The following is a 20,639-nucleotide window of genomic DNA, read 5'->3' on the forward strand; positions in this document are numbered from 1 at the left end:
GCACACATTTGTAATCCCAGTATTTGGGAGACTGAGACAGGAGGATTGCAGGTTTGAAGCCAGTCTTAACAATTTAGAGAGGCCCTCCATAACTTAATGAGACCCTGTTTCCAAATAAAAAATAAAATGGGGCTGGGGGTTTAACTCAGAGGTAAAATGCCTCTGGGTTCAATCCCCCGTGCCATAAAAAAGAAATTTCTACCTGCTCTATCTACTTCAATTGTGGGGTAATAGGGTTTGATCAGATAAAAGGAGTAAAATATTTAAGTGCAGTATACATAAGTGGTGGTACTACAATATAAGTGGAGGGAAGAACTGAGGTTCGGCCACAGTATCGACTGGCTCAAAGGAATCAAAGGGTCAGTGATAGAAGCTAAAGTGCATAAGTAGCTTGTAGCTATAGCTCAAGATGACTTTTTTTTTTTTAAAGATGGAGTCTTGCTAAGTTGTCCAGGCTGCCCTCAAACTTGCAATCCTCCTGCCTTAACCTCATGAGCAGCTGGGATTACAGGCATGCACCTTGTGTTTGGGTATGAGATGCTTTTAATCTGACATAACCACACTCTTCCAGGGGGTGGGGCATGGGGGAAACTAACTGAAAACTGAACATATTAAAAATTACAGTGCATCCCAGTACTTGGGAGGCTGAGACAGGAGGATGGTAGGTTTGTGGCCAGCCTCAAACACTTAGCAAAGCCCTGTTTCAAAATAAATAAGAGCCAGGCGTAGTGGTGCACATATATAATCCCAGCATTTGGGTGGCTAAGACAAGAGAAATGTACAGGTTCAAAGCCAGCCTCAGTTACTTAGTGAAGCTCTCAGTGGCTTATGAGACCCTGTTTCCAAATATAAAAAATAGCCAGGCATGGTGGCACATGCTTGTAATCCCAGTATTTGAGAGGCTGAGACAGGAATATTGTGGTTTACAGACAGCCTCAGTTACTTAGTGAGGCCCTTTGCAATTCAGTGAGACCCTTTTTCAAAATAAAGAATAAAAAGTAGGGCTGGGGGTATAGCTCAGAGGTAGAATGCTGCTGGATTCCAGCCCCATTACCGAAAAAAAATTAAAAAAGAATAAAAAATAGGACTGGGGTGTACCTCGGAGGTTGAATGCCCCTGAGTTTAATCCCCAGTACTGCAAAGAAAAAAAAAATTACAGCACAGATTGCCATGTGGAATTTAAATGCTAGACTAGCTCGAATTTCTTGATTTTAAAATAGTTCTCACATGTAAAGCAAATTGCTATGAATAGAATGTTCAGAAAAGAATATCTGATTTCCAGAAAAATACAACCTAAACGTCCTTTACTCAGAGATGCCTCAAGCATCTATCTAGATTCTAAAATATACTGATGGGTTGAGTTTACTAATAAGCAGTATAGTTGAGACTGCAGGAAATCCAGCACATAAAATATCTTGGAATTCTTTTCACAACATGCTGATGATGCCCAGAGAAAAGTCACTCACATTTCCAATAAGTTTGAACACTTGATCACCATGTACATTGTACACTGTTACGATGGTATTGAGGGCAGCATTGCGTACAGCGTTGTCACGGTCTCCTATGTGAATAGCTATTTCCTTTAAGGCTTTTCCTGGGGTTGGCTGGCAAACATTCATGCCATAGGACTCAACTAGACACCCCAACTCTTCCAGGCACTCTGTTGGGGAGAAAAAGCTAGATTAATTACACTCAATACGTGTTTGGCATACAGGCCTCTCTTTATTAGATACATTTCCTTTGGTATTCATGAAGCATTAAAAGTGTGTGTGTGTGTGTGTGTGTGTGTGTGTGTGTGTGTGTGTGTGTGTGTGACTGGAGACTGAAACCAGGTGCATTCTACCTCTGAACTATACCCTCAGCCCTTTTTATTTTGAAAAAGGGTCTTGCTAAGACACTGTACTAGCCTTAAACATGTGATCCTCCTGTTTCAGTCTCCCAAATCCTGGGTACCTTATCATGCCAGGCATGAAGGATTTAAGTCTTATTGTAGCTCTATCTAGAGTTTTTTTCTTGTATACTGCCTCTTACTAATAAAATAGTAGTATTATAGCAACTACTCCTGGAAGAAATAGATGCCTGTGAGTCAGATGGCCCCTGTGCACTTGATTTTGTCACCAGGGTGGTACTGAGTAGTGCCTGTATCACCCGATACCATGGCGCCACCAGTGTGCAACTCATCACTCTCACAGACAAAAGGATGGAATCAACCACATAGACACTAAAGAAAATTCCTTGCTCATCTATAAACTACTTTAAGGAGCCAATGTTGAAGTAATTCACATCTAAACTTAAACTTTTGGGGGATGGAGGTATTCCTCAGTAGCAGAGCACTTGCATAGCTAGCATGTTTAACTCTCAGCACTACAAAGAGAAAAAGAGTTTGCTTCACCTGCTCTCTGCTTTGAGTTTTTGGATTTCGTTCCTTCCATGATGAAGGGGAACATCTTGCTGGCTGGGTAGACAAGGCACATCCGGTTCAGGATGGCACGAACATCTTTACGAATGACATCCTTTGGTTCTCCAACCTAGTCAACAAGGAAAATAATGATTAAGTGGCATTTTCTGGGTAACAATGGTTACCTTATGCATTACTGTATCTTAAAAGAATAGGGCATGAGAGCGATGGTGGAAGGTATTATATAAGGAAAGAAAAAGGGAGAGAGTATACATGTATAGAGACTGAGTTTATCTGGAAACTCGAGCAGTCTTCTAGGGTGAGAATAATATACTACCTTCTGCTGGGTGTGGTGGCACACACTTGTAATCCCAGCATTCAAGAGGCTGAGACTGGAGGATCGTGGTTCACAGACAGCCTCAGCTACTTAGTGAGGGCCTCAGCAGCTTAGTGAGACCCTGTTTCAAAATAAAGAATAATAAATAGGGCTAGGGTGTAGATCGGAGGTAGAATGCCCCTAGGTTCTATTCTCAGTATCGTTAAAAAACAAACAAACCAATAAACAAACCACACTACCTTAAGGATAAGATAGGGGATGAAGGAAGATGCTTCATTCTCAGTAAGATGATATTCTTCCTCACTCAGTAGGGTGAAGAGCAATTTTAAATATTCCAGTGCTTTCATCAGGACACTTGTATTGGTGTCAAAAAAACGTAGAGTAAGCCATTTTAAGATAAGATCCAGGCAACCAATAACACCTTCTTTTTCACTCTCCAGGTGCTTAAAATAAAACAAAACTCTCATAAATAAGACAGTATGAAAGCCTAAGTTCTATCAGACAAGTATTTTTAAATTTTACAAAAGACCAAAAAGACCTAGAAATATATAGTCATTTATTCTATAATAACAGCTCTACAAATGAGAGAATATGGTGTATACCGCTTCCTTGTCAAGGTATGCAAATTCCTGATTATTTCACAGGGCTCAGTATTTCCATGATATATGCATATTTATCTATTACAAACTTACATCCACCATGACTGCCAAGGCTTTATTATGATGCTGAAAATCAGAGTGAAACATCTCATCTTGTAACCATTTAGCCACACAGCTAGACATTTGAGTCTTCAGTTGTTCAATGTATTCATCCCGTGGAGTAGTAAAATTCCACTTCAGTACCTGGGAAAGAAAAAGTGTTCAAGTCCAATAGCATATTTGATGCAGCTACAGACTCAATTTAATAGGATATTTTAAAATTAGATTTGTAATTAAACATAAAAAAAACTGTCTCAAACTCTGAAAATGTTATAACAAAAAAATTTTGAGCAATTCTTACGAGAAAAGTCAATAATATAGTTGTATACCATGGTGTAGACCATGGTGGACACTGTTAGCATAACTAATTTTTTTTGTGTGTGGTTCTGGGGATTGAACCCAGGGCATTCTACCTCTAAGCTACACCTCCAGCTCTATTTTTTATTCTTTATTTGGAAACAGGGTCTCACTAAGTTGTGGAGGGTCTCACTAAATAGCTGAGGCTGGCTGCGAACTTGCGATCCTCCGTTCTCAGCCTCCTGAATGCTAGGATTACAAGTGTGCACGACAAGCGTGGTGGCGCATGCTTGTAATACCAGCATTCGGGAGGCTAGAACCAGAGGATCGTGGTTAGCGGACAGCCTCTGCTACTTAGTGAGGCCCTCTGCAACTCAGTGAGACCCCGTTTCAAAATAAAGAAAAAAAAAAAAAAAGGGCAGGGGGTGTATATCGGAGGTCAAATGTCCCTTGGGTTCCATCCCCAAACTTGCAAAACAAAAAGAAAAACAAAGTGTGTGCCACTATGCCTGGCTTAGTCACCAAATCTTCATTTTACTTTATTTTATAATGAAAGATTTAAAGAAGCGCCAGACTGGCGTGGTGACGCACACTTGTAATCTCAGCATTTGGGAGGCTGAGACCGGAGAATCGTGGTTTGCAGACAGCCTCAGCTACTTAGGCTCGCCGGAACTTAGTGAGACCCTGTTTCAAAATAAAGAATAAAAAAGAGGGCAGTGTGTGCAGCTTGGAGGTCAAATGCCCCTGAGTTCCATCCCCAGACCCGCAAAAAAATAAAAATTAAAAAAAAGCAGCAGCAGCAGATATTACCTATGTCCCGTTGTTAAAAAAGTCACTGTTTGATTTTAAAATACTAATAAAAGCCGGGCGTGGTGGCACACGCTTGTAATCCCCACTCTTGGGAGGCTGAGAGAGGAGGATCATGCAGGTTCAAAGCCAGACTCAGTTACTTAGTGAGGCTCTCAACAACTTAATGAGACCCTGTTTCCAAATAAAATATAAAATAGGGTTGGGAGTATAGCCCGGAGGTAGAAAGCCTCTGGGTTCCACCCCCAGTACCACACACACACACACAAAGAAATAAATAAATAAAATAAAATACTAATAAAAAACCCCAAAACACTACTAACAAATTTCTCTATTTAGAGGAAAAACATACAATAAGTCTATGCTATAGTTCCTTTTGTAGAAATTATTATTCCTATAAAGTAATTTTGAATATAAATAAAAGATCCCATTAATTACCAAATATTTCACAATATAAATCTCAGACAGCAAAACTATTACTGATTAACAGAGAGAAAAAAAAAAAAAAAACGCAACCAAAACAACTCCTAGGTGGGTGTGGTGGCGCACGCTTGTATTCCCAGCATTTGGGAGGCTGAGACTGGAGGATCACGGTTCGCGGATAGCCTCATCTACTTCGTGAGGCCCTCTGCAATTCAGTGAGACCCTGTTTCAAAATAAAAAATAGCCGGGCGTGGTGGTGCACGCTTGTAATCCCCGCGCTTGGGAGGTAGAGACAGGAGGATCGCGCAGGTTCGAAGCCAGCCGCGCGCGCTGGCTTAGGAGACCCTGTTTCCAAATATAAAATGTAAAAAGAGGTCTGGGAGTGTAGCCTGGAGGTAGAAGGGCTTCCAGGAACCCCAGTACCACCAAAAAATAAATAAATAAATAAATAAATAAATAAATAAATAAATAAATAATAAAAAATAGTGCAGGGGGTGTAGCTCAGAGGTCAAATGCCCCTGGATTCCATCCCCAGACCTGCAAAACAAAAACAAAATAAACAACAACTCCTAAAGAATCCCATTCCTTCCTTACCTTCAATCCCTTTTCATCTTTCATTCTTTGCTCCTTTCCATTTGGAACAACAATAAAAATAGGTCCAGATTTGTCTTCATCTTCTTTTAAGTTGGTTTTGCTTGGCACTTTCTTTCCTTGGGCACTCTGCAACCAAAGTTTAGGAAATACTGATTAACTAGGTCACTTTATGAGAAGTATGATGCTGTGCCCAATAAAAGGGTGATTTTACAGAGACCAGAGACAATTCTCTACATTATATTACAAGATGAAAGAAACCAATGATTCATAGAATCTTACATATAGTATGATTTTGTACAGGTTTCTCTAGAATTTTTTTTTTTTTTTGGGGGGGTGGGTCTGGGGATGGAACCCAGGGGCATTCGACCTCCAAGCTACACCCCCTGCCCTATTTTTTATTCTTCATTTTGAAACAGGGTCTCACTAAGTTGCAAAGCGCCTCACTCAACAGCTGAGGCTATATGTGAACTGTGATCCTCCAGTCTCAGCTTCCTGAATGCTAGGATTACTAGCGTGTGCCACCACGCCTGGCACCTTTCAGAAACAACTCTTACCGGTATTTTTAAGTAACTGTCAGTTTATGGGCTGGAAAGAAATATAGTTGGAAAAGCTGTAATTACCTTTCATAGGTAATAGTAATTGGGTCACTACTATTTTTGTTTACTAGAGAGTTCTTTCTTGAATCTTCAGTAATAGATGCGTGTGTATATATGTGTGTGTGTATGTATTTTTATAGTAGGGAATGAACCCAGGGATACTCTATTTCTGAAGTACACCTCATGTCTCCCCCAACCCCTTTCAGTTTTTGGTGGTATTAGGGATTGAACCCAGCGTGCTCTATCTTTGAGCTACATTCCCTCCCTCCCTCCTTCCTATCTATTTATCTACATTATCTATTTAATTTATTGTGTAGTACTAGGAATTGAACTCAGGGGTGTTCTACTTCTGAGCTATACTCACAGTCCTATTTTATTTTTTAGGTTAAAACAGGATCCTAGCCGGGTGTGGTGGCGCACACTTGTAATCCCATACTTGGGAGGTTGAGAAAGGATTGTGCAGATTTGAAGCCAGCACCAGCTACTTAGTGAGGCTCTCAGCAACTTATTTATGAATTGCAGTACTGTGGATGGAACAGGGGCATTCTACCTTATGAGCTACACCTCCAGCCCTATTTTTTATTCTTTATTTTGAAACAGGGTCTCACTGAATTGCAAAGGACCTCACTAAGTAGCTGAGGCTGGCCACAAACACAATCCGCCTGTCTCAGCCTCCCAAATGCTGGGATTAAAAGAGTACGCCACCATGCCTGGCTTATTCTTTTATTTTGAAACAGGGTCTCACTAAGTTGCTAAGGCTGGCCTTGAACCTGAGATCCTGCTGCTTCAGCCTCCCATTTATTGGATTACAAGTGTGCACCACCACATCTGGCTCTCTGTATTTAATGTATCTCTTATCACAGTGGCATAACTAGAATCCCTTTTAACCTGCTTTTAGATAAAGTTGCTAGAAATACTTTAAATACATATACCACTAAAGTGGTTTTTAGCTGGGCGTGGCAGTGCACGCTTGTAATCCCAATGCTTGGGAGGCTGAGACAGGAGGATTGCATAGGTTCAAAGCTAGCTTCAGTTACTTAGTTGAGACCCTGTTCCTAAATAAATATAAAATAAGTCTGGGAGTACATCCCAGATGTAGAAAAGCCCCTGGGTTTCACCCCCAGTACCACACACAAACACACAAAAGTGGTTTTTAAAAATAATTGAAGATTTAGAATCTTTTTACCAAGGTGGGGGGGAGAAAAACAGCAAGTATGTTTAAAGTTAAAATTCCAATTTCATTACTGGAATCATTATTATTATAAATGTAGCAAGATTTACTACTTTTAGTTGGCCAGAATTTCTTTCTATTCTAAACACTGAAGTCATTCAATCAAAACAAATCTGAGCTGGGCTTCGTGGCATACACTTGTAATCCCAGTACTTGGGAGGCTGAGACAGGAGGATCATGCAGGTTCGAAACCAGCCTCAGTTACTTAGTGAGGCTCTCAGCAACTTATATAGACACTGTCTCCAAACAAATATAAAATAAGGCTGGGAGTATAGCCTGGAGGTAGAAAGCCCCTGGGTTCCATTCTCAGTACTAAGAAACAAAACAAAACAAATAAGAGATCATTTATATGAAATTGCTTTGTAAACTGCAAAAGAGTGGAAAAAAATCATGGGATTAAGAATAGAGTAAAAAATACTTCAAAATACTAAAAGAAGCAATTGTTAAATCCGGGATGAGGAAAGGAAAAGGACAAAAAAAATCTTTATTGGATAGTTTAAAAGATAATTACTCGGAGCTGAGCCTGGTGGCACATGCTTGTAATCCCAGTACTTGGGAGGCTGAGACAGGAGGACTGCGCAAGTTTGAAGCCAACATTAGCTACTTAGTGAGGCTCACAGCATCTTACTGAGACCCTGTTTCCAAATAAAATATAAAATTGATCTGGGAGTGTAGCCCAGAGGTAGAAAGCCCCTGGTTTCCATGCCCAGTGCTATCAAAAAAAAAAAAAAAAAAAAAAAGATAATTAACCACTTAAATTAATTCAGAGTTAAAGGACCCAAGGATTCGGAAGAAAACTGGATAATTATAATTTATAGAAGAATGTCTAGAAAGTGTCCATTCTGTGACAGGAGTGTACTGAGTAATAAAAGTTCCTATTCTTATATCTTTTCATCAATTGCATATAGCTAGTAAAATAGTTTTTTCTACCTAGACTTAAGTTTCCTGCTTATTATTAGATTAATTATACTGTTCTGTAATAATAATAATAATTATTATTATTTATTTTTTTTTTTTGGCAATACTGGAACCCAGGGGCATTCTGCCTCTGAGCTATATCCCCAGTGTGGGCACTGAGAGGTCTGGCTGTGAGGCCTGGCCAGACGAGGTGGAAAACAAAGAACTCCATCAGCGGTGTAAAAAGTGACCCTAACCAACTCCCGCCCCAGCCCATAAACCTATCTGTCCTGCCCCCTGTCAAGACCACCAATGGGAAAAACCCACAACTCTGTAACTATCCCTCCCTCCTAACGCCCCATAAAAAGCCCCTAGTCTGTAAGACAGGGAGGGGCCCCTGTCTCTCATGGACTCTCTCCCGGTCAGTTGCCTCCTCCCAGATCTATCTCCAAATAAATCTCTTCCTGCTGTTGAGCGGTGCACCCCTGGTCCCGATATTTACCAACATATGATATTTACCAACCCCCAAAACCCTATTTTTTATTCTTTATTTTGAAACAGGGCCTTACTGAGTTGCAAAGGGCCTTACCAAGTAGCTGAGGCTGTCCTCAAACTGCAATCCACCTGTTTCAGCCTCCCAAATGCTTAGATTACAAGTGTGCGCCACTGTGCCTGGCTTAATTTTTCTTTTTTAAGTATTAAATAAACAATAGTCTGATACACTGACGAGCTCTGAACTGTGATTCAGAAACTATGACCATGTGTGTGATGTTAAAAATGTCATTAAAGCCAGGTGTGGTGGTGCATATCTTTAATCCCAGTACTTGGGAGGCTGAGACAAGAGGATTGCAGGCAGGTTTGAGAGGAGCCTCAGCAACTTGGTGAGACTATTTCAAAGTAAAAAATTAATTAGAAGGCCAGGTGTGGTGGTGTACACTTGTAATCCCAGTACTTGGGAGGCTGAGACAGGGGAATTGTAGGTTTGCAGCCATCCTTTGGTACGTAGTGCGATCCTGTTTCAAAATAAAGATTAAAAGCCGGGCGTGGTGGACCATGCTTATAATTTCAGCATTTGGAAGGCTGAGATAGGAGGATCGCAGGTTCACAGCCAGCCTCAGCTACTTAGTGAGGCCCTTTGCAACTCAGTGAGACCCTGTTTCAAAATAAAGACTAAAAAATAGGGCTTGGAGTGTAGCTCAGAATTCCCAGCAATACAATAAATAAATAAAAAATAAACAAAAAACTAAGGCTGGGGGTGTAGCTTAGAGGAAGAATGCTCATAGATTCAATTACCAGTACTGCAAAAAGAAAAAGAAAAAGAAAAAACAAGGCTGAGGGAGGTAGAGTTCCAGTACTGCAAAAAACCCAATAAATAACAATTTGGTATTGTCAAGAAGAGTATAGCCGGGTGTGATGACACATGCTTGTATTCCCAGCTATTTAGGAGGCTGAGATAATAGGATCCCAAGTTCGAGTTCCACCTGGCCAACTTCAACCCCCAGTACTTAACACACACACACACACACACACACACACACACACACACACACACACACACACACACACAAAAATTTAATATGATCTTTCCTAGTAGAACGACATAGGTAAAAGCAAATCAACATTTAAGTACATAGAATTAACACACCTTTGCTTTAGAGGAAGCTCCCGGAGCTTTGGCCTTTTTCAGATCAGCCTTGGCTTCTACAGTGTTGGAAACAGAATCTTCAACAGGTGCTGTGAAGGGGGAAAAAGCATGTTATATGGGTGTAAATTTAGTTAATAACCATTTCTTCTGTGCAGGTTAAGTATATAATCATAAGAAAGTCAGCAGTCTTAAATGTATCCAAAGGAAATGTATGCAAGAGAAAGGATCTAGAATGGTCCATTTCTTTTTTCTTTTTGTGGTACTGGTGATGGAACCCAGGGCATTCTACCTCTGAGTGACACCCCCAGCCCTACTTTTTATTCTTTATTTAGAAACAGGGTCTCACTGAGTTGCAAAGGGCCTCACTAAGTAGCTGAGGCTGGCTGTGAACCTGCGATCCTCCTGTCTCAGCCTCCCGAATGCTGGGATTACAAATGTGCGCCACCACGCCCAGCTGGAATGGTCCATTTCTGAAAATGTAAAACAGCCATCTTTTCTAAATTTTGCAACAGAGTATTATTAAACTGCTGAAAACTGGCTGAGTGTGGTGGCACACGCCTGTAATCCCTGTACTTGGGACACTAAAACAGGGGGCTCACAGGTTCAAAACTATCCTCATTAACATAGTGAGACCTGGTTTCCAAATAAAATATAAACTAGGTCTGGGTTATAGTTCCAAGGTAGAATTAATGCCCCTGGGGTTAAATTAATCCTCAGTACCAAAAAAAAAAAAAAAAATATATATATATATATATATACATATATAAACATATAAATTGCTGAAGTTGGCCTCCAACCTGTGATCCTCTTGTCTTACTTAAGTACTTGGATTATATGCCTATAATTAAGCCACCATGCCTGGCTTAAACATATCAATTCATAAAATGTTTTCAGTTAGTTTTTTTTTTTTTTTGTGGTAGTAATGGGGATTGAACCAGGGGCAATCTACTTCTGACCCTCATCCTCAGCCCAATTATTTTTTTATTTTTTACCAAAAACCCCTCAAAACCTTAAAAATTTAATGATAAAAAGCACAAGTAAGTTCAATAAAAATTTAGGCAATTGATCTGAATAGATACTTCTCAAAAGAAAAAATACAAAAAATATTAAAACACCATTAGCAATCAGGTAAATGCAACTGAAATTGATATTGGGGATTTTATGGCATTCCAGTTAGAATGGCAATCACCAAGAACAGGCTACACATATCTCTTCCCATCATGAAGGTTAAATCAATTTTCTCATCCTAGGGATTTGTATATAAAAGTAATTTGCCATTATCTACTATTAAATGTAACTACTTTACATACAGTCTACACTGTTGACTGGTCTATATAGAATGTTAAATACATGAACAAAAAAAGCAGCTACTTCATAGTGTCATGTGAAAACTCTCCTGGAAAAAGATTGGAAAGCCGGGCGTGGTGGCGCACACTTGTAATCCCAACATCGGGAGGCTGAGACGGAAGATTCGCGGTTTGTGGACAGCTTCAGCTACTTACTGAGGCCCTCCTTTTTATTCAAAATAACGAATTAAAAACAGGGCAGGGGGTGTAGCTCAGAGGTTGAATGCCCCGGGGTTCCATCCCCAGATCCACAAAAATAAAAAAAAATTTTTTTAATGATTGGAAATATGCTATTCTGACAAAGAACAAACTTATCTTTAGGACAATGATACTGAGTTCAGACAACTTGCTTACAAAGGATGGTAAACAGTGGTAGAGCAAGTTTTCAAAAATAAGGTTCTTTGATTCAAGATTTTCTCACATTGGAAACAAGGAAAACAATGGCCTGCTCTTTCCTTGAATGTGTCAAGGGCCTTCTCTTTGTTGTTTTCAGCAATCAAGACCCTGTTTTGAAACACATAACGAATTATAGTAATATGCTTAAATATGAAACATGTGGCAATCCTACAAGCTCATATAAGTATCCCATCCAGGACATTCTTATTTCAATCATGGGGATGTGACAGCCTCAGCAATTTAGAAAAACTAAGCAAGACTCTGTTTAAAAAAAAAAAAAATTAAGGCTGTAGTTTGAGGAAGAATGCCCCTGGGTTAAATCCCCAGTATCTCCCTGTCCCTGTCTGTCTGTCTGTCTGTCTGTCTGTCTGTCTGTCTGTCTCTCTCTCTCACACACACACACACACACACACACACACACACACACACACACACACGTGCGCGCGCGCGCGCGCGCCAGCAAAAGATCTGGACATGTAGATCAATAGAGTAATTCAGACTAAACCCTTGTATTGGGTTCAATCTCCAGTACAAGGAAAGAAAAAAACTTTTTTTTTTTTTTTTTTGCGGTACTGGGGTTCCTGGAAACCCTTCTACCTCCGGGCTACACTCCCAGACACCTATTTTTTATATTTTTATTTGGAAACAGGGTCTCCTAAGCAAGCAAAGCTGGCTTCGAACCTGTGCAATCCTCTTGTCTCCATCTCCCAAGCATGAGGATTATAAGCATGCGCCACCATGCCCAGCTGAAAATTTTTTTTAATTCAGAAAATCTGTATCTCCTTTAATAATTTTTTTTTGTGAACTTACCTCCCGGCCCTATATTTTAATTCTTTATTTTGAAACAGAGTCTCACAAAGTTGCACACGGCCTCACTAAGTTGCTGAGGCTGGCTGTGAACCTGCAATTCTCCTGTCTTAGCCTCCAAGTACTGAGATTACATGAATGCACCACCATGCTTGGCTTTTGAACGTTTCAGTTTCAAAATTATGCTCTAAATAACAGCCAGGGGGAAAAAAAATCTTTCTCAAGACTGATACCTACATTTAAGTTTCAGTTTTTATGTATTTATTTTTTTGCGGGTCCAGGGGCATTTTGACCTCTGAGCTACACCCTCTGCCCTATTTATTTTATTATTTTGAAACAGGGTCTCACTAAGTTGTGGAGGGCCTAAGTAGCTGAGGCTGTCCACAAACCATGATCCTCTGGTTTCAGCCTCCCGAATGCTGGGATTACAAGCCTGAGCCATCATGCCCGGCTTTAAGTTTCAGTTTTTAATATTATGTTCTAAATATCAGCCAGAAAAAAAAAATCTTTCTCCAGATTGATACCTTCTTCTTTTTTTTGTGGTACTGAGGGTGGAATCCAGGGGCTTTTCTATCTCTGGGCTATACTCCCAGACCTATTTTATACTTTATTTGGAAAAAGGGTCTCACTAGGTTGCTGAGAGCCTCACTAAGTAGATGAGGCTGGCTTCAAATCTGTGCAATCCTCCTGTCTCAGCCTCCCAAATGCTGGGATTACAAGCATGCACCACCACGCCCAGTGATTGATACCTTCTTAATAGCAAGGAACAGCCATCTCTGAAATTTATTATTTTCTACCTAGCAAGATTCCAACATTTGTTAAAAATAAATATTTACTTTGATACTAAGTTTTAAATATGCAAAATTTTCTAATTTCATTAGCATCAACAATTTCTAATGAACTGAACAGAAGAATATTGTTTATTCATTGTTGTTGTACTAGGGATGGGACCCAGGGGACATAATACTTCTGAGCTACACCCCTAGACCTATATTTAATTCTTTATTTTGAAACAGGGTCTCACTAAGTTTCAAAGGGCCTTACTAAGTAGCTGAGGCTGATTTCAAATCTGCACGATCCTCCTTTCTCAGCCTCCCAAGTATTGGGATTACAAGCGTGCGCCATCACACCCCACAAAAAAGTTCTTTTATATTTTCTTTTTTTTTTTTTGGTGGTACTGGGAGTGGAACCCAGAGGATTTCTACCTCCTGACTATACTCCCAGACCTATTTTATATTTTATTTGGAAACAGGGTCTCACTAAGTTGCTGAAAGCCTCACTAAGTAGCTGAGGCTGGCTTTGAACCTGTGCGATCCTCCTGTCTCAGCCTCCCAAACATGGGGATTACAAGTATGCGCCACCAGGCCCAGCTTAAAGTTCTTTTACATTTTGAAACAGGTCTTCACTATGTTGTGAGGCTGGACTAGAACCTGAGAGAGGATGGCTATCTTCTTAAAGTTTACTCACATTATTTCCCTCCCTTTCACCTTCTCAAAATAGGATTACCTGATGCAGCCTGAAATTTGGCTGGAGCTGCCCCTCCCATTGGTTTGGATGTTGCTTTAGCAGGTGCGGCAGGCTTGGCTGGCATGTTAGCTTTGGCTTTCTCTAGCATGGCCAGTACTTGATCTTTAGAAGTTGGCTAAAGAGACAATGTAATATAAGTGAGAGACAACAAATAATGCACTCATATCAAGCTTACAAACATGTGCTGTCAAATGACTGAGCGCCAAGTTTTAAAACACCAGTGAAGGGAGGCAGCACAGAGTGCAAGAGAAGTAACACAAATTATGAAGTCATACTCCAGTCACTATCATTCTAGAATGTCACAGTTCTCAACCTGAGGAGTCAGCAGACTCATGTAAGCTCTATACTGCTAAATATTTTATTTATTTATTTATTTATTATTTGCGGTACACAGGGCTCCACTCCCAGCTTGATTTTTTAATCTTTATTTTGAAACAAGGTCTCACTAACTTGCAGAGGATCTCACTAAGTAGCTGGGGCTGGCTGTGAACCTGTGATCCTCCTGTCTCAGTCTCCCAAGTATTGGGATTACAAAAGTGTTCTACCATGCTCAGCTTAAATATTTTATTTTTGGTCTCATTAAGGTTTCTTTCTTTTTTTTTTTTGCGGGTCTGGGGATGGAACCCAGGGGCATTTGACCTCCGAGCTACACCCCCTGCCCTATTTTTTATTATTTTGAAACCGGGTCTCACTGAGTTGCAGAGGGCCTCACTAAGTAGCTGAGGCTGTCCGCGAACCGCGATCCTCTAGTCTCAGCCTCCCGAATGCTGGGATTACAAGCGTGCGCCACCACGCCCAGCTCATAAGGTTTCAAATTGAGTCTCATAGTAGGTAGTATCTTTTGCTTACATAAATTCATCTTCAATATTTTACTAATGGCATTTAAAAGCAGGAACAGCAACAAGCAACAGTACCTTTAGTTTCCCAGTAGCCTTGGCCATTTTTTCAAATCCTAAATGCATCATAAAGAATGGTAAAGCATCTTGGGCCTTCTTCCGCACATCTCCATTTCGATCTTCTAGGCATGAGTAAAGATGAGGAACACAAAGAATAAGGTCTGTGGGGGTGGAACGCAGAGTAGGTAGCTTCTCAGCCAGCCAACCCAGAAGCTGCCGAAAGAAACAAAGATTAGTAATGCACTTCAAGTAGAAAATTGTTATTATTTGTGATCTCAGGCTTAATGACTTCATTGGTTAAAAACATCAAATTAGTTCTTCTAGTGCAACTTTCCAACACAAAATTAATACTTTTCATTGCTTAAGAACTGTTATATTTAAGCCGGGCGTGGTGGCGCACGCTTGTAATCCCTGCGCTTGGGAGGCAGAGACAGGAGGATCGCGCAGGTTCGAAGCCAGCCGCGCTGGCATAAGAGACCCAGTTTCAAAAATATAAAATAGGTCTGGGAGTGTAGCCCGGAGGTAGAAGGGCTTCCAGGAACCCCAGTACCACCAAAAAAAAAAAAACAAAAAAACAAAAACAACAACAACAAAAAAACTGTTATATATAAAAAATATATGCAACGATGACAATCATCTTTATAATAAGGATACAATTCTTCAGAATGTTTGGGTATTAAAATTATAAAAATACCCAAATAAATTTAAAAATTCTTTTTTTTTTTCCCCTTTGGGCAGTACTGGGGATAGAACCCAGGGGCATTCTACTGCTGAGCTACACTCTCTGCCCTATTTTTTAGTCTTTACTTTGAAACAGGGTCTCACTAAGTTGCAGAGAGCTTCACTAAGTAGCTGAGGTTGTCCATAAACCATGATCCTCCGGTCTCAGCTTCCCAAATGCTAGGATTACAAGCTTATGCCACCATGCTCTGGTGGCATAAGCTCCTTTAAGTTCTAAGTAGTATTTTAGCCAGGTGTGGTAGTGCATGCATCTAATCCTAATACTTGAGAGGTTGATACAAGAGGATCACAGGTTCAAGGCCAGCCTCAGCAATTTAGTGAGACTCTCAGCAACTTAGCAATATTTTGTTTCAAAATAAAACATAAAGCCGGGCGTGGTGGCGCATGCTTGTAATCCCCGCGCTTGGGAGGCTGAGACAGGAGGATCACACAGGTTCGAAGCCAGCCTCAGCTACTCAGTGAGGCTTTCAGCAACTTAGTGAGACCGTTTCCAAATAAAATATATATAAAAAAAAAAGGTCTGGGAGTATAGCCCGGAGGTAGAAAGCCTCTGGGTTCCACCCCCAGTACCACCAAAAATAAATAAATAAATAAAATTAAAAAAAAAATAAAACATAAAATAAGGCTGGGGGTGTGGCTCATAGTCAAAACACCCCTGGGTTCAATTTCCTGCACCCCCAATTTATGTAAAAAATACTTAACTATGAGCTGGGTGTTAGTGATGCACACTTGTAATCCCAGTACTTGGGAGGCGAAAACAGGAAGATCACAGGTTCATGGTCAACCTCAGCTACTTAGTAAGGGCATCTGCAACTTAGTGAAACCCTGTTCTAAAATAAAAACAAATAAATAAAAAAATAGGGCTGGGGGTGTAGCTTGAAGGTAGAATGCCCCTGGGTTCAATCCCCAGTATCACATACACAGAAAAATTAACTAAAGACACAAAATTTGATCAGATAATAAATTCTACTGAGGCTTCTATTTTATGCCTTATATCGAGTTTCTGCTCTATGCCTCTAAAATAACTTGCAATTATAAGAGTATAGAAAGATCCATGCTCCCCTTACCCAATTTCCTTCATAAGTAACATTTTACAAGCCTATACTACAGTATCACAACCAGGCTACTGATACTGATACAGTGGTCTTACTGATATTTCTCTAGTATTTTTTTCCCCCCAGTACTGGGGATAGAACCCAGGGGGGCATTTGTGCCTCTGAGCTACACTCTCAGCCCTATTTTTTAGTCTTTAATTTTTGAAACAGGGTCTCACTGAGTTGCAAAGGGCCTTGCTAAGTAGCTGAGGCTGTCCATGAACCACAATCTTCCAGCCTCTGCCCCCTGAATGCTGGGATCACAAGTACACGCCACCACAGCCAACCTATTTCTGCAGTTTTATTTGTACTCATTTCTGCGTATTTTTATGTGAGATTATTGTGTATGTGTTGATATACCCACCACCACAGTCAAGATTCTTTTTTTTTTTTTTTTTGGTGGTACTGGGGATGGAACCCTTGTCTCCGGGCTACGCTCCCAGACCTATTTTTATATTTAATTTGGAAACAGGGTCTCTTAAACCAGAGAGGCTGGCTTCGAACCTGCGTGATCCTCCTGTCTCCGCCCCCCAAGTGCGGGGATTACAAGCGTGGGCCACCACGGCCGGCATCCACAGTCAAGATTCTTAAGAGTTTCCATTACAGCCAGGCATGGTGGCGCACGCTTGTAATCCCAGCACTTGGGAGGCTGAGACAGGAGAATTGCACAGGTTCGAAGCCAACCTCAGCTACTTAGTGAGGCTCTCAGCAACTTAGTGAGACCCCATTTCCAAATAAAATATAAAATAGGTCTGGGAGTATAGCCTGGAGGTAGAAAGCCTCTAGGTTCCACCCCCAGTACCATCAAAAAAAAAAAAAAAAAAAAGAGTTTCCATTACAAGGATTGCTTAGGTTGCTCTTTTTATTTTGTGGTACTGGGGATTGAATCTAGAGGCATTTCACCTCTGAGCTATACTGTCAGCCCTATTTTATTTTTTTAGTTTGAAACAGGGTCTCACTAAGTTGCAGAAGACCCAAGTTGCAGAGGCAGGCCATGATTCTGCACTCCTCCTCTCAGCCTCCCAAGTACTGGAATTATGGTTGTATACCACTAGCCTGGCTTATTGCTCTTTTATAACCATATCCCCATTCCCTGACAACCTCTCATTTGTTTTTCGCTTCTAAAATTCTGTCATTTTAAGTATGTTATATAAATGGAATCAAACATGTGATTGTTTTTCTGTCCTGTATCATAATTCCCTGGAGATTTATTGAAACTATTGCTTGGCCGGGCGTGGTGGCGCACGCTTGTAATCCCCGTGCTCGGGAGGCTGAGACAGGAGGATCGCGCAGGTTCGAAGCCAGCGGTGCTGGCTTAAGAAACCCTGTTTCAAAATATAAAATAGGTCTGGGAGTGTAGCCCGGAGGTAGAAGGGCTTCCAGGAACCCCAGTACCACCAAAAAAACAAAACAAAACAAAACAACAACAAAAAAAAAACACAAAAAAAACCCAAAAACACAAGAACTACTGCTTGTATCAATAGTTTGTATCTTTTGCTAAATAGTATTGCATATATGAATATTCAATAGTTTAATTATTGATTTACCTGCTGAAGAATATCTGTTTCTAGGTTTGGCCAGTTTACAGTCAAATGTTCTACCTCTAGTTATATCCCGTGTTTAGCTATTGTTAGGGAAGCTATTATAAACGTTTGTCTTTACATGAATATAAACTCACATTTTTCTGAAATAAATGCCCAAGAGTTCAACTTCTGGGTCACATGGCTAAATCCATAGCTTTATTATTATTATTTTTTTGAAACAAGGTCTTGCTAGGTTGCTGAGACTATCAGTAAGTTCCTGAGGCAGGACTGAACCCAGGGGAGTAATGGGATCACAGACATGTTCCACCAGCCCAGCCCTCTACCATATATTTAGGTCTTCACATTTTTCATCAGCATTCCATAATTTTCTGTATTTGTTAACTTATACCTATAAATTCTGTTTTCACTGGATTGACTATAAATGGTTGTGTTGATTTTGACACTTTCCCCCCCCTGGGCTGCTGGGGATCAAACTGTATCTTGCAACATGATGAACCCACTGATTAATTCTAGGAGTTTACTTAAAGATTATTTTTGAATTTTCTATTGTAGAAAGTCATGTTATCTGCAAGTAAGGATGGTTTTCTTTCTTCTTTCTTTTCCCAATCTTTATGACTTCATTTTTTTTTCTTGCTTCATTGCAGTGACTAGAACTTCTAGTACTAAGTTTAATAATAGTAGTTAGAACTGATATCTTTGCCTTGTTCCAGATTGTAGGGGCAAAGTATTCAGTCTACTACCACTGATTACATGTTGTAAGTAGAGGTTTTAGCTGGGTATGGTGGCCCACACCTGTAAGCTGAGATAAGGATGGCAGGTTCAAAGCCAGCTTCAGGAACTTAGTAAAAAGTCTGTTTCCAAATAAAACATAAAATAGGTTTGGGGGTATAGCCCAGAGATAGAAGGCTCCTTGGTTTTCATCCCTAGTAGCCCCCCCCCCCACGTTGTATTAAGTAGTGAGTGGAGAAAAAAAGTCACATAAATATAAAGACCCTAAAAATTTGGTCTCATTCATATTTACTTTTATAATACAATTTATTTTAATCATAATATATATTTATAAGGCAGGCTCTGACCCCTAAAGTAGATAAAAACCTAAGTAAAACATATGATTAATTTGTAGTACTAACCTCTTGCCTCAAGAAAGGATTTTCCTTTTTGAGTTCTTCAGAAAGATCTTCTCCCTCTATCCATTCCTTCATGCCTGTCTGTTCTGCCCAAGCATTCACAGTTGCTAAGGCAGCAGCTCGAACATTGTTCTGATGAGAGAAGAGAATTAGCAAAAATGATATTAACTATAGTCTGGAGGTAGAAGGGAAAAAAGTTTGTTCCTTTATGAATGTGAACAGTGGAGACTTTTCTAAGGTCTATATGAACATAGCTGGAATCATTTTCTCTAAAAAAGAACTAGTTCTATTACTGTATTAAAAAGTCCAAGGGACCTGGGCATGGTGGCGGCACATGCTTGTAATTCCAGCATTTGAGAGGCTGAGACAGAAGGATCCAGGTTTGCGGACAGCTTCAGCTACTTAGTGAGGCCTTCTGCAATTTAGTAAGACCCTGTCTCAAAAATAAAGAATAAGGGCGGGTGTGGTGGAGCATACTTGTAATCTTGGCACTTTGGAGGCTGAGACAGGAGGATCGCACAGATTCAAAGCCAGCCTCAGCTACTTAGTGAGGTCTCAGCAACTTAGTGACACCCTGTTTCCAAATAAAATATAAAATAGGCCTGGGAATGTAGTGTAGCCTGGAGGTAGAAAGCCCTTGGATTCCATCCCCAGTACCACCACCAAAAAAAAAAAAGGGGGGGCTGGGGGTATAGCTTGGGGGTAAGAATGCCCCTGGCTTCCATCTCCAGTACTGTAAAAAAACCCCCAAAAAACCCAAAAAAAACCCCAAATAACAACAACAACAACAAAACACCCCCCAAAAACAAAAAACCCCAAACCCAAGAAACCTCAAGGAAAGCAGAAATATAAATCTTTAAGTTGAAACAATTCTATACTCAATTAGGTAAAACACTGATCTGGGGATAAACTATCATTTAAGAGGAAGAAACACTTAGGTTTTGTTTTCTGAACCTTTGGGAGTTCTTATGACCAAGACCATGTGCTAAAGAATGGAATTTCATGTTAGAGATCTTGCTATTTGAACACTCAAGTTATGGTTTTATACTACTTTGTATTCACAGAGTAAAAAATACTCAAACTAAATGAATTACTCAAATTAAATTACACAAAAGTAAAAAGGCATTCAAATATCCAGGATATATAAAAGGCTAGCAATGGAGCCAGGCGTGGTGGCGCACGCTTGTAATCCCAGCATTTGGGAGGCTGAGACTGGAGGATCGCGGTTCACGGACAGC

At 40.3% G+C, this 20,639-nt stretch overlaps 1 protein-coding gene across 3 annotated transcripts in view; it reads right to left on the reverse strand.

Annotated features, from left to right (window-relative positions):
* CKAP5 (cytoskeleton associated protein 5) overlaps positions 1–20,639 on the reverse strand; it is a gene marked incomplete at its 3' end in the record, with an annotated part of 103,838 nt that overhangs the window by 31,125 nt on the left and 52,074 nt on the right. For all 3 annotated transcript variants that reach the window (XM_080696363.1, XM_080696362.1, XM_080696361.1), the window contains exons 23-31: positions 19,405–19,533; positions 14,914–15,108; positions 13,979–14,114; positions 9,924–10,012; positions 5,555–5,680; positions 3,428–3,577; positions 2,975–3,178; positions 2,393–2,528; positions 1,467–1,660 (exon numbers count right to left, since the gene is read on the reverse strand). In XM_080696363.1, the coding sequence (XP_080552489.1) occupies positions 1,467–1,660; positions 2,393–2,528; positions 2,975–3,178; positions 3,428–3,577; positions 5,555–5,680; positions 9,924–10,012; positions 13,979–14,114; positions 14,914–15,108; positions 19,405–19,533 (1,359 nt within the window). The remainder of the gene's footprint in view (positions 1–1,466; positions 1,661–2,392; positions 2,529–2,974; positions 3,179–3,427; positions 3,578–5,554; positions 5,681–9,923; positions 10,013–13,978; positions 14,115–14,913; positions 15,109–19,404; positions 19,534–20,639) is intronic.

Source organism: Muscardinus avellanarius, assembly GCF_963383645.1.
Source record: "Muscardinus avellanarius genome assembly, chromosome: 1".
Lineage (NCBI taxonomy): Eukaryota > Metazoa > Chordata > Mammalia > Rodentia > Gliridae > Muscardinus > Muscardinus avellanarius.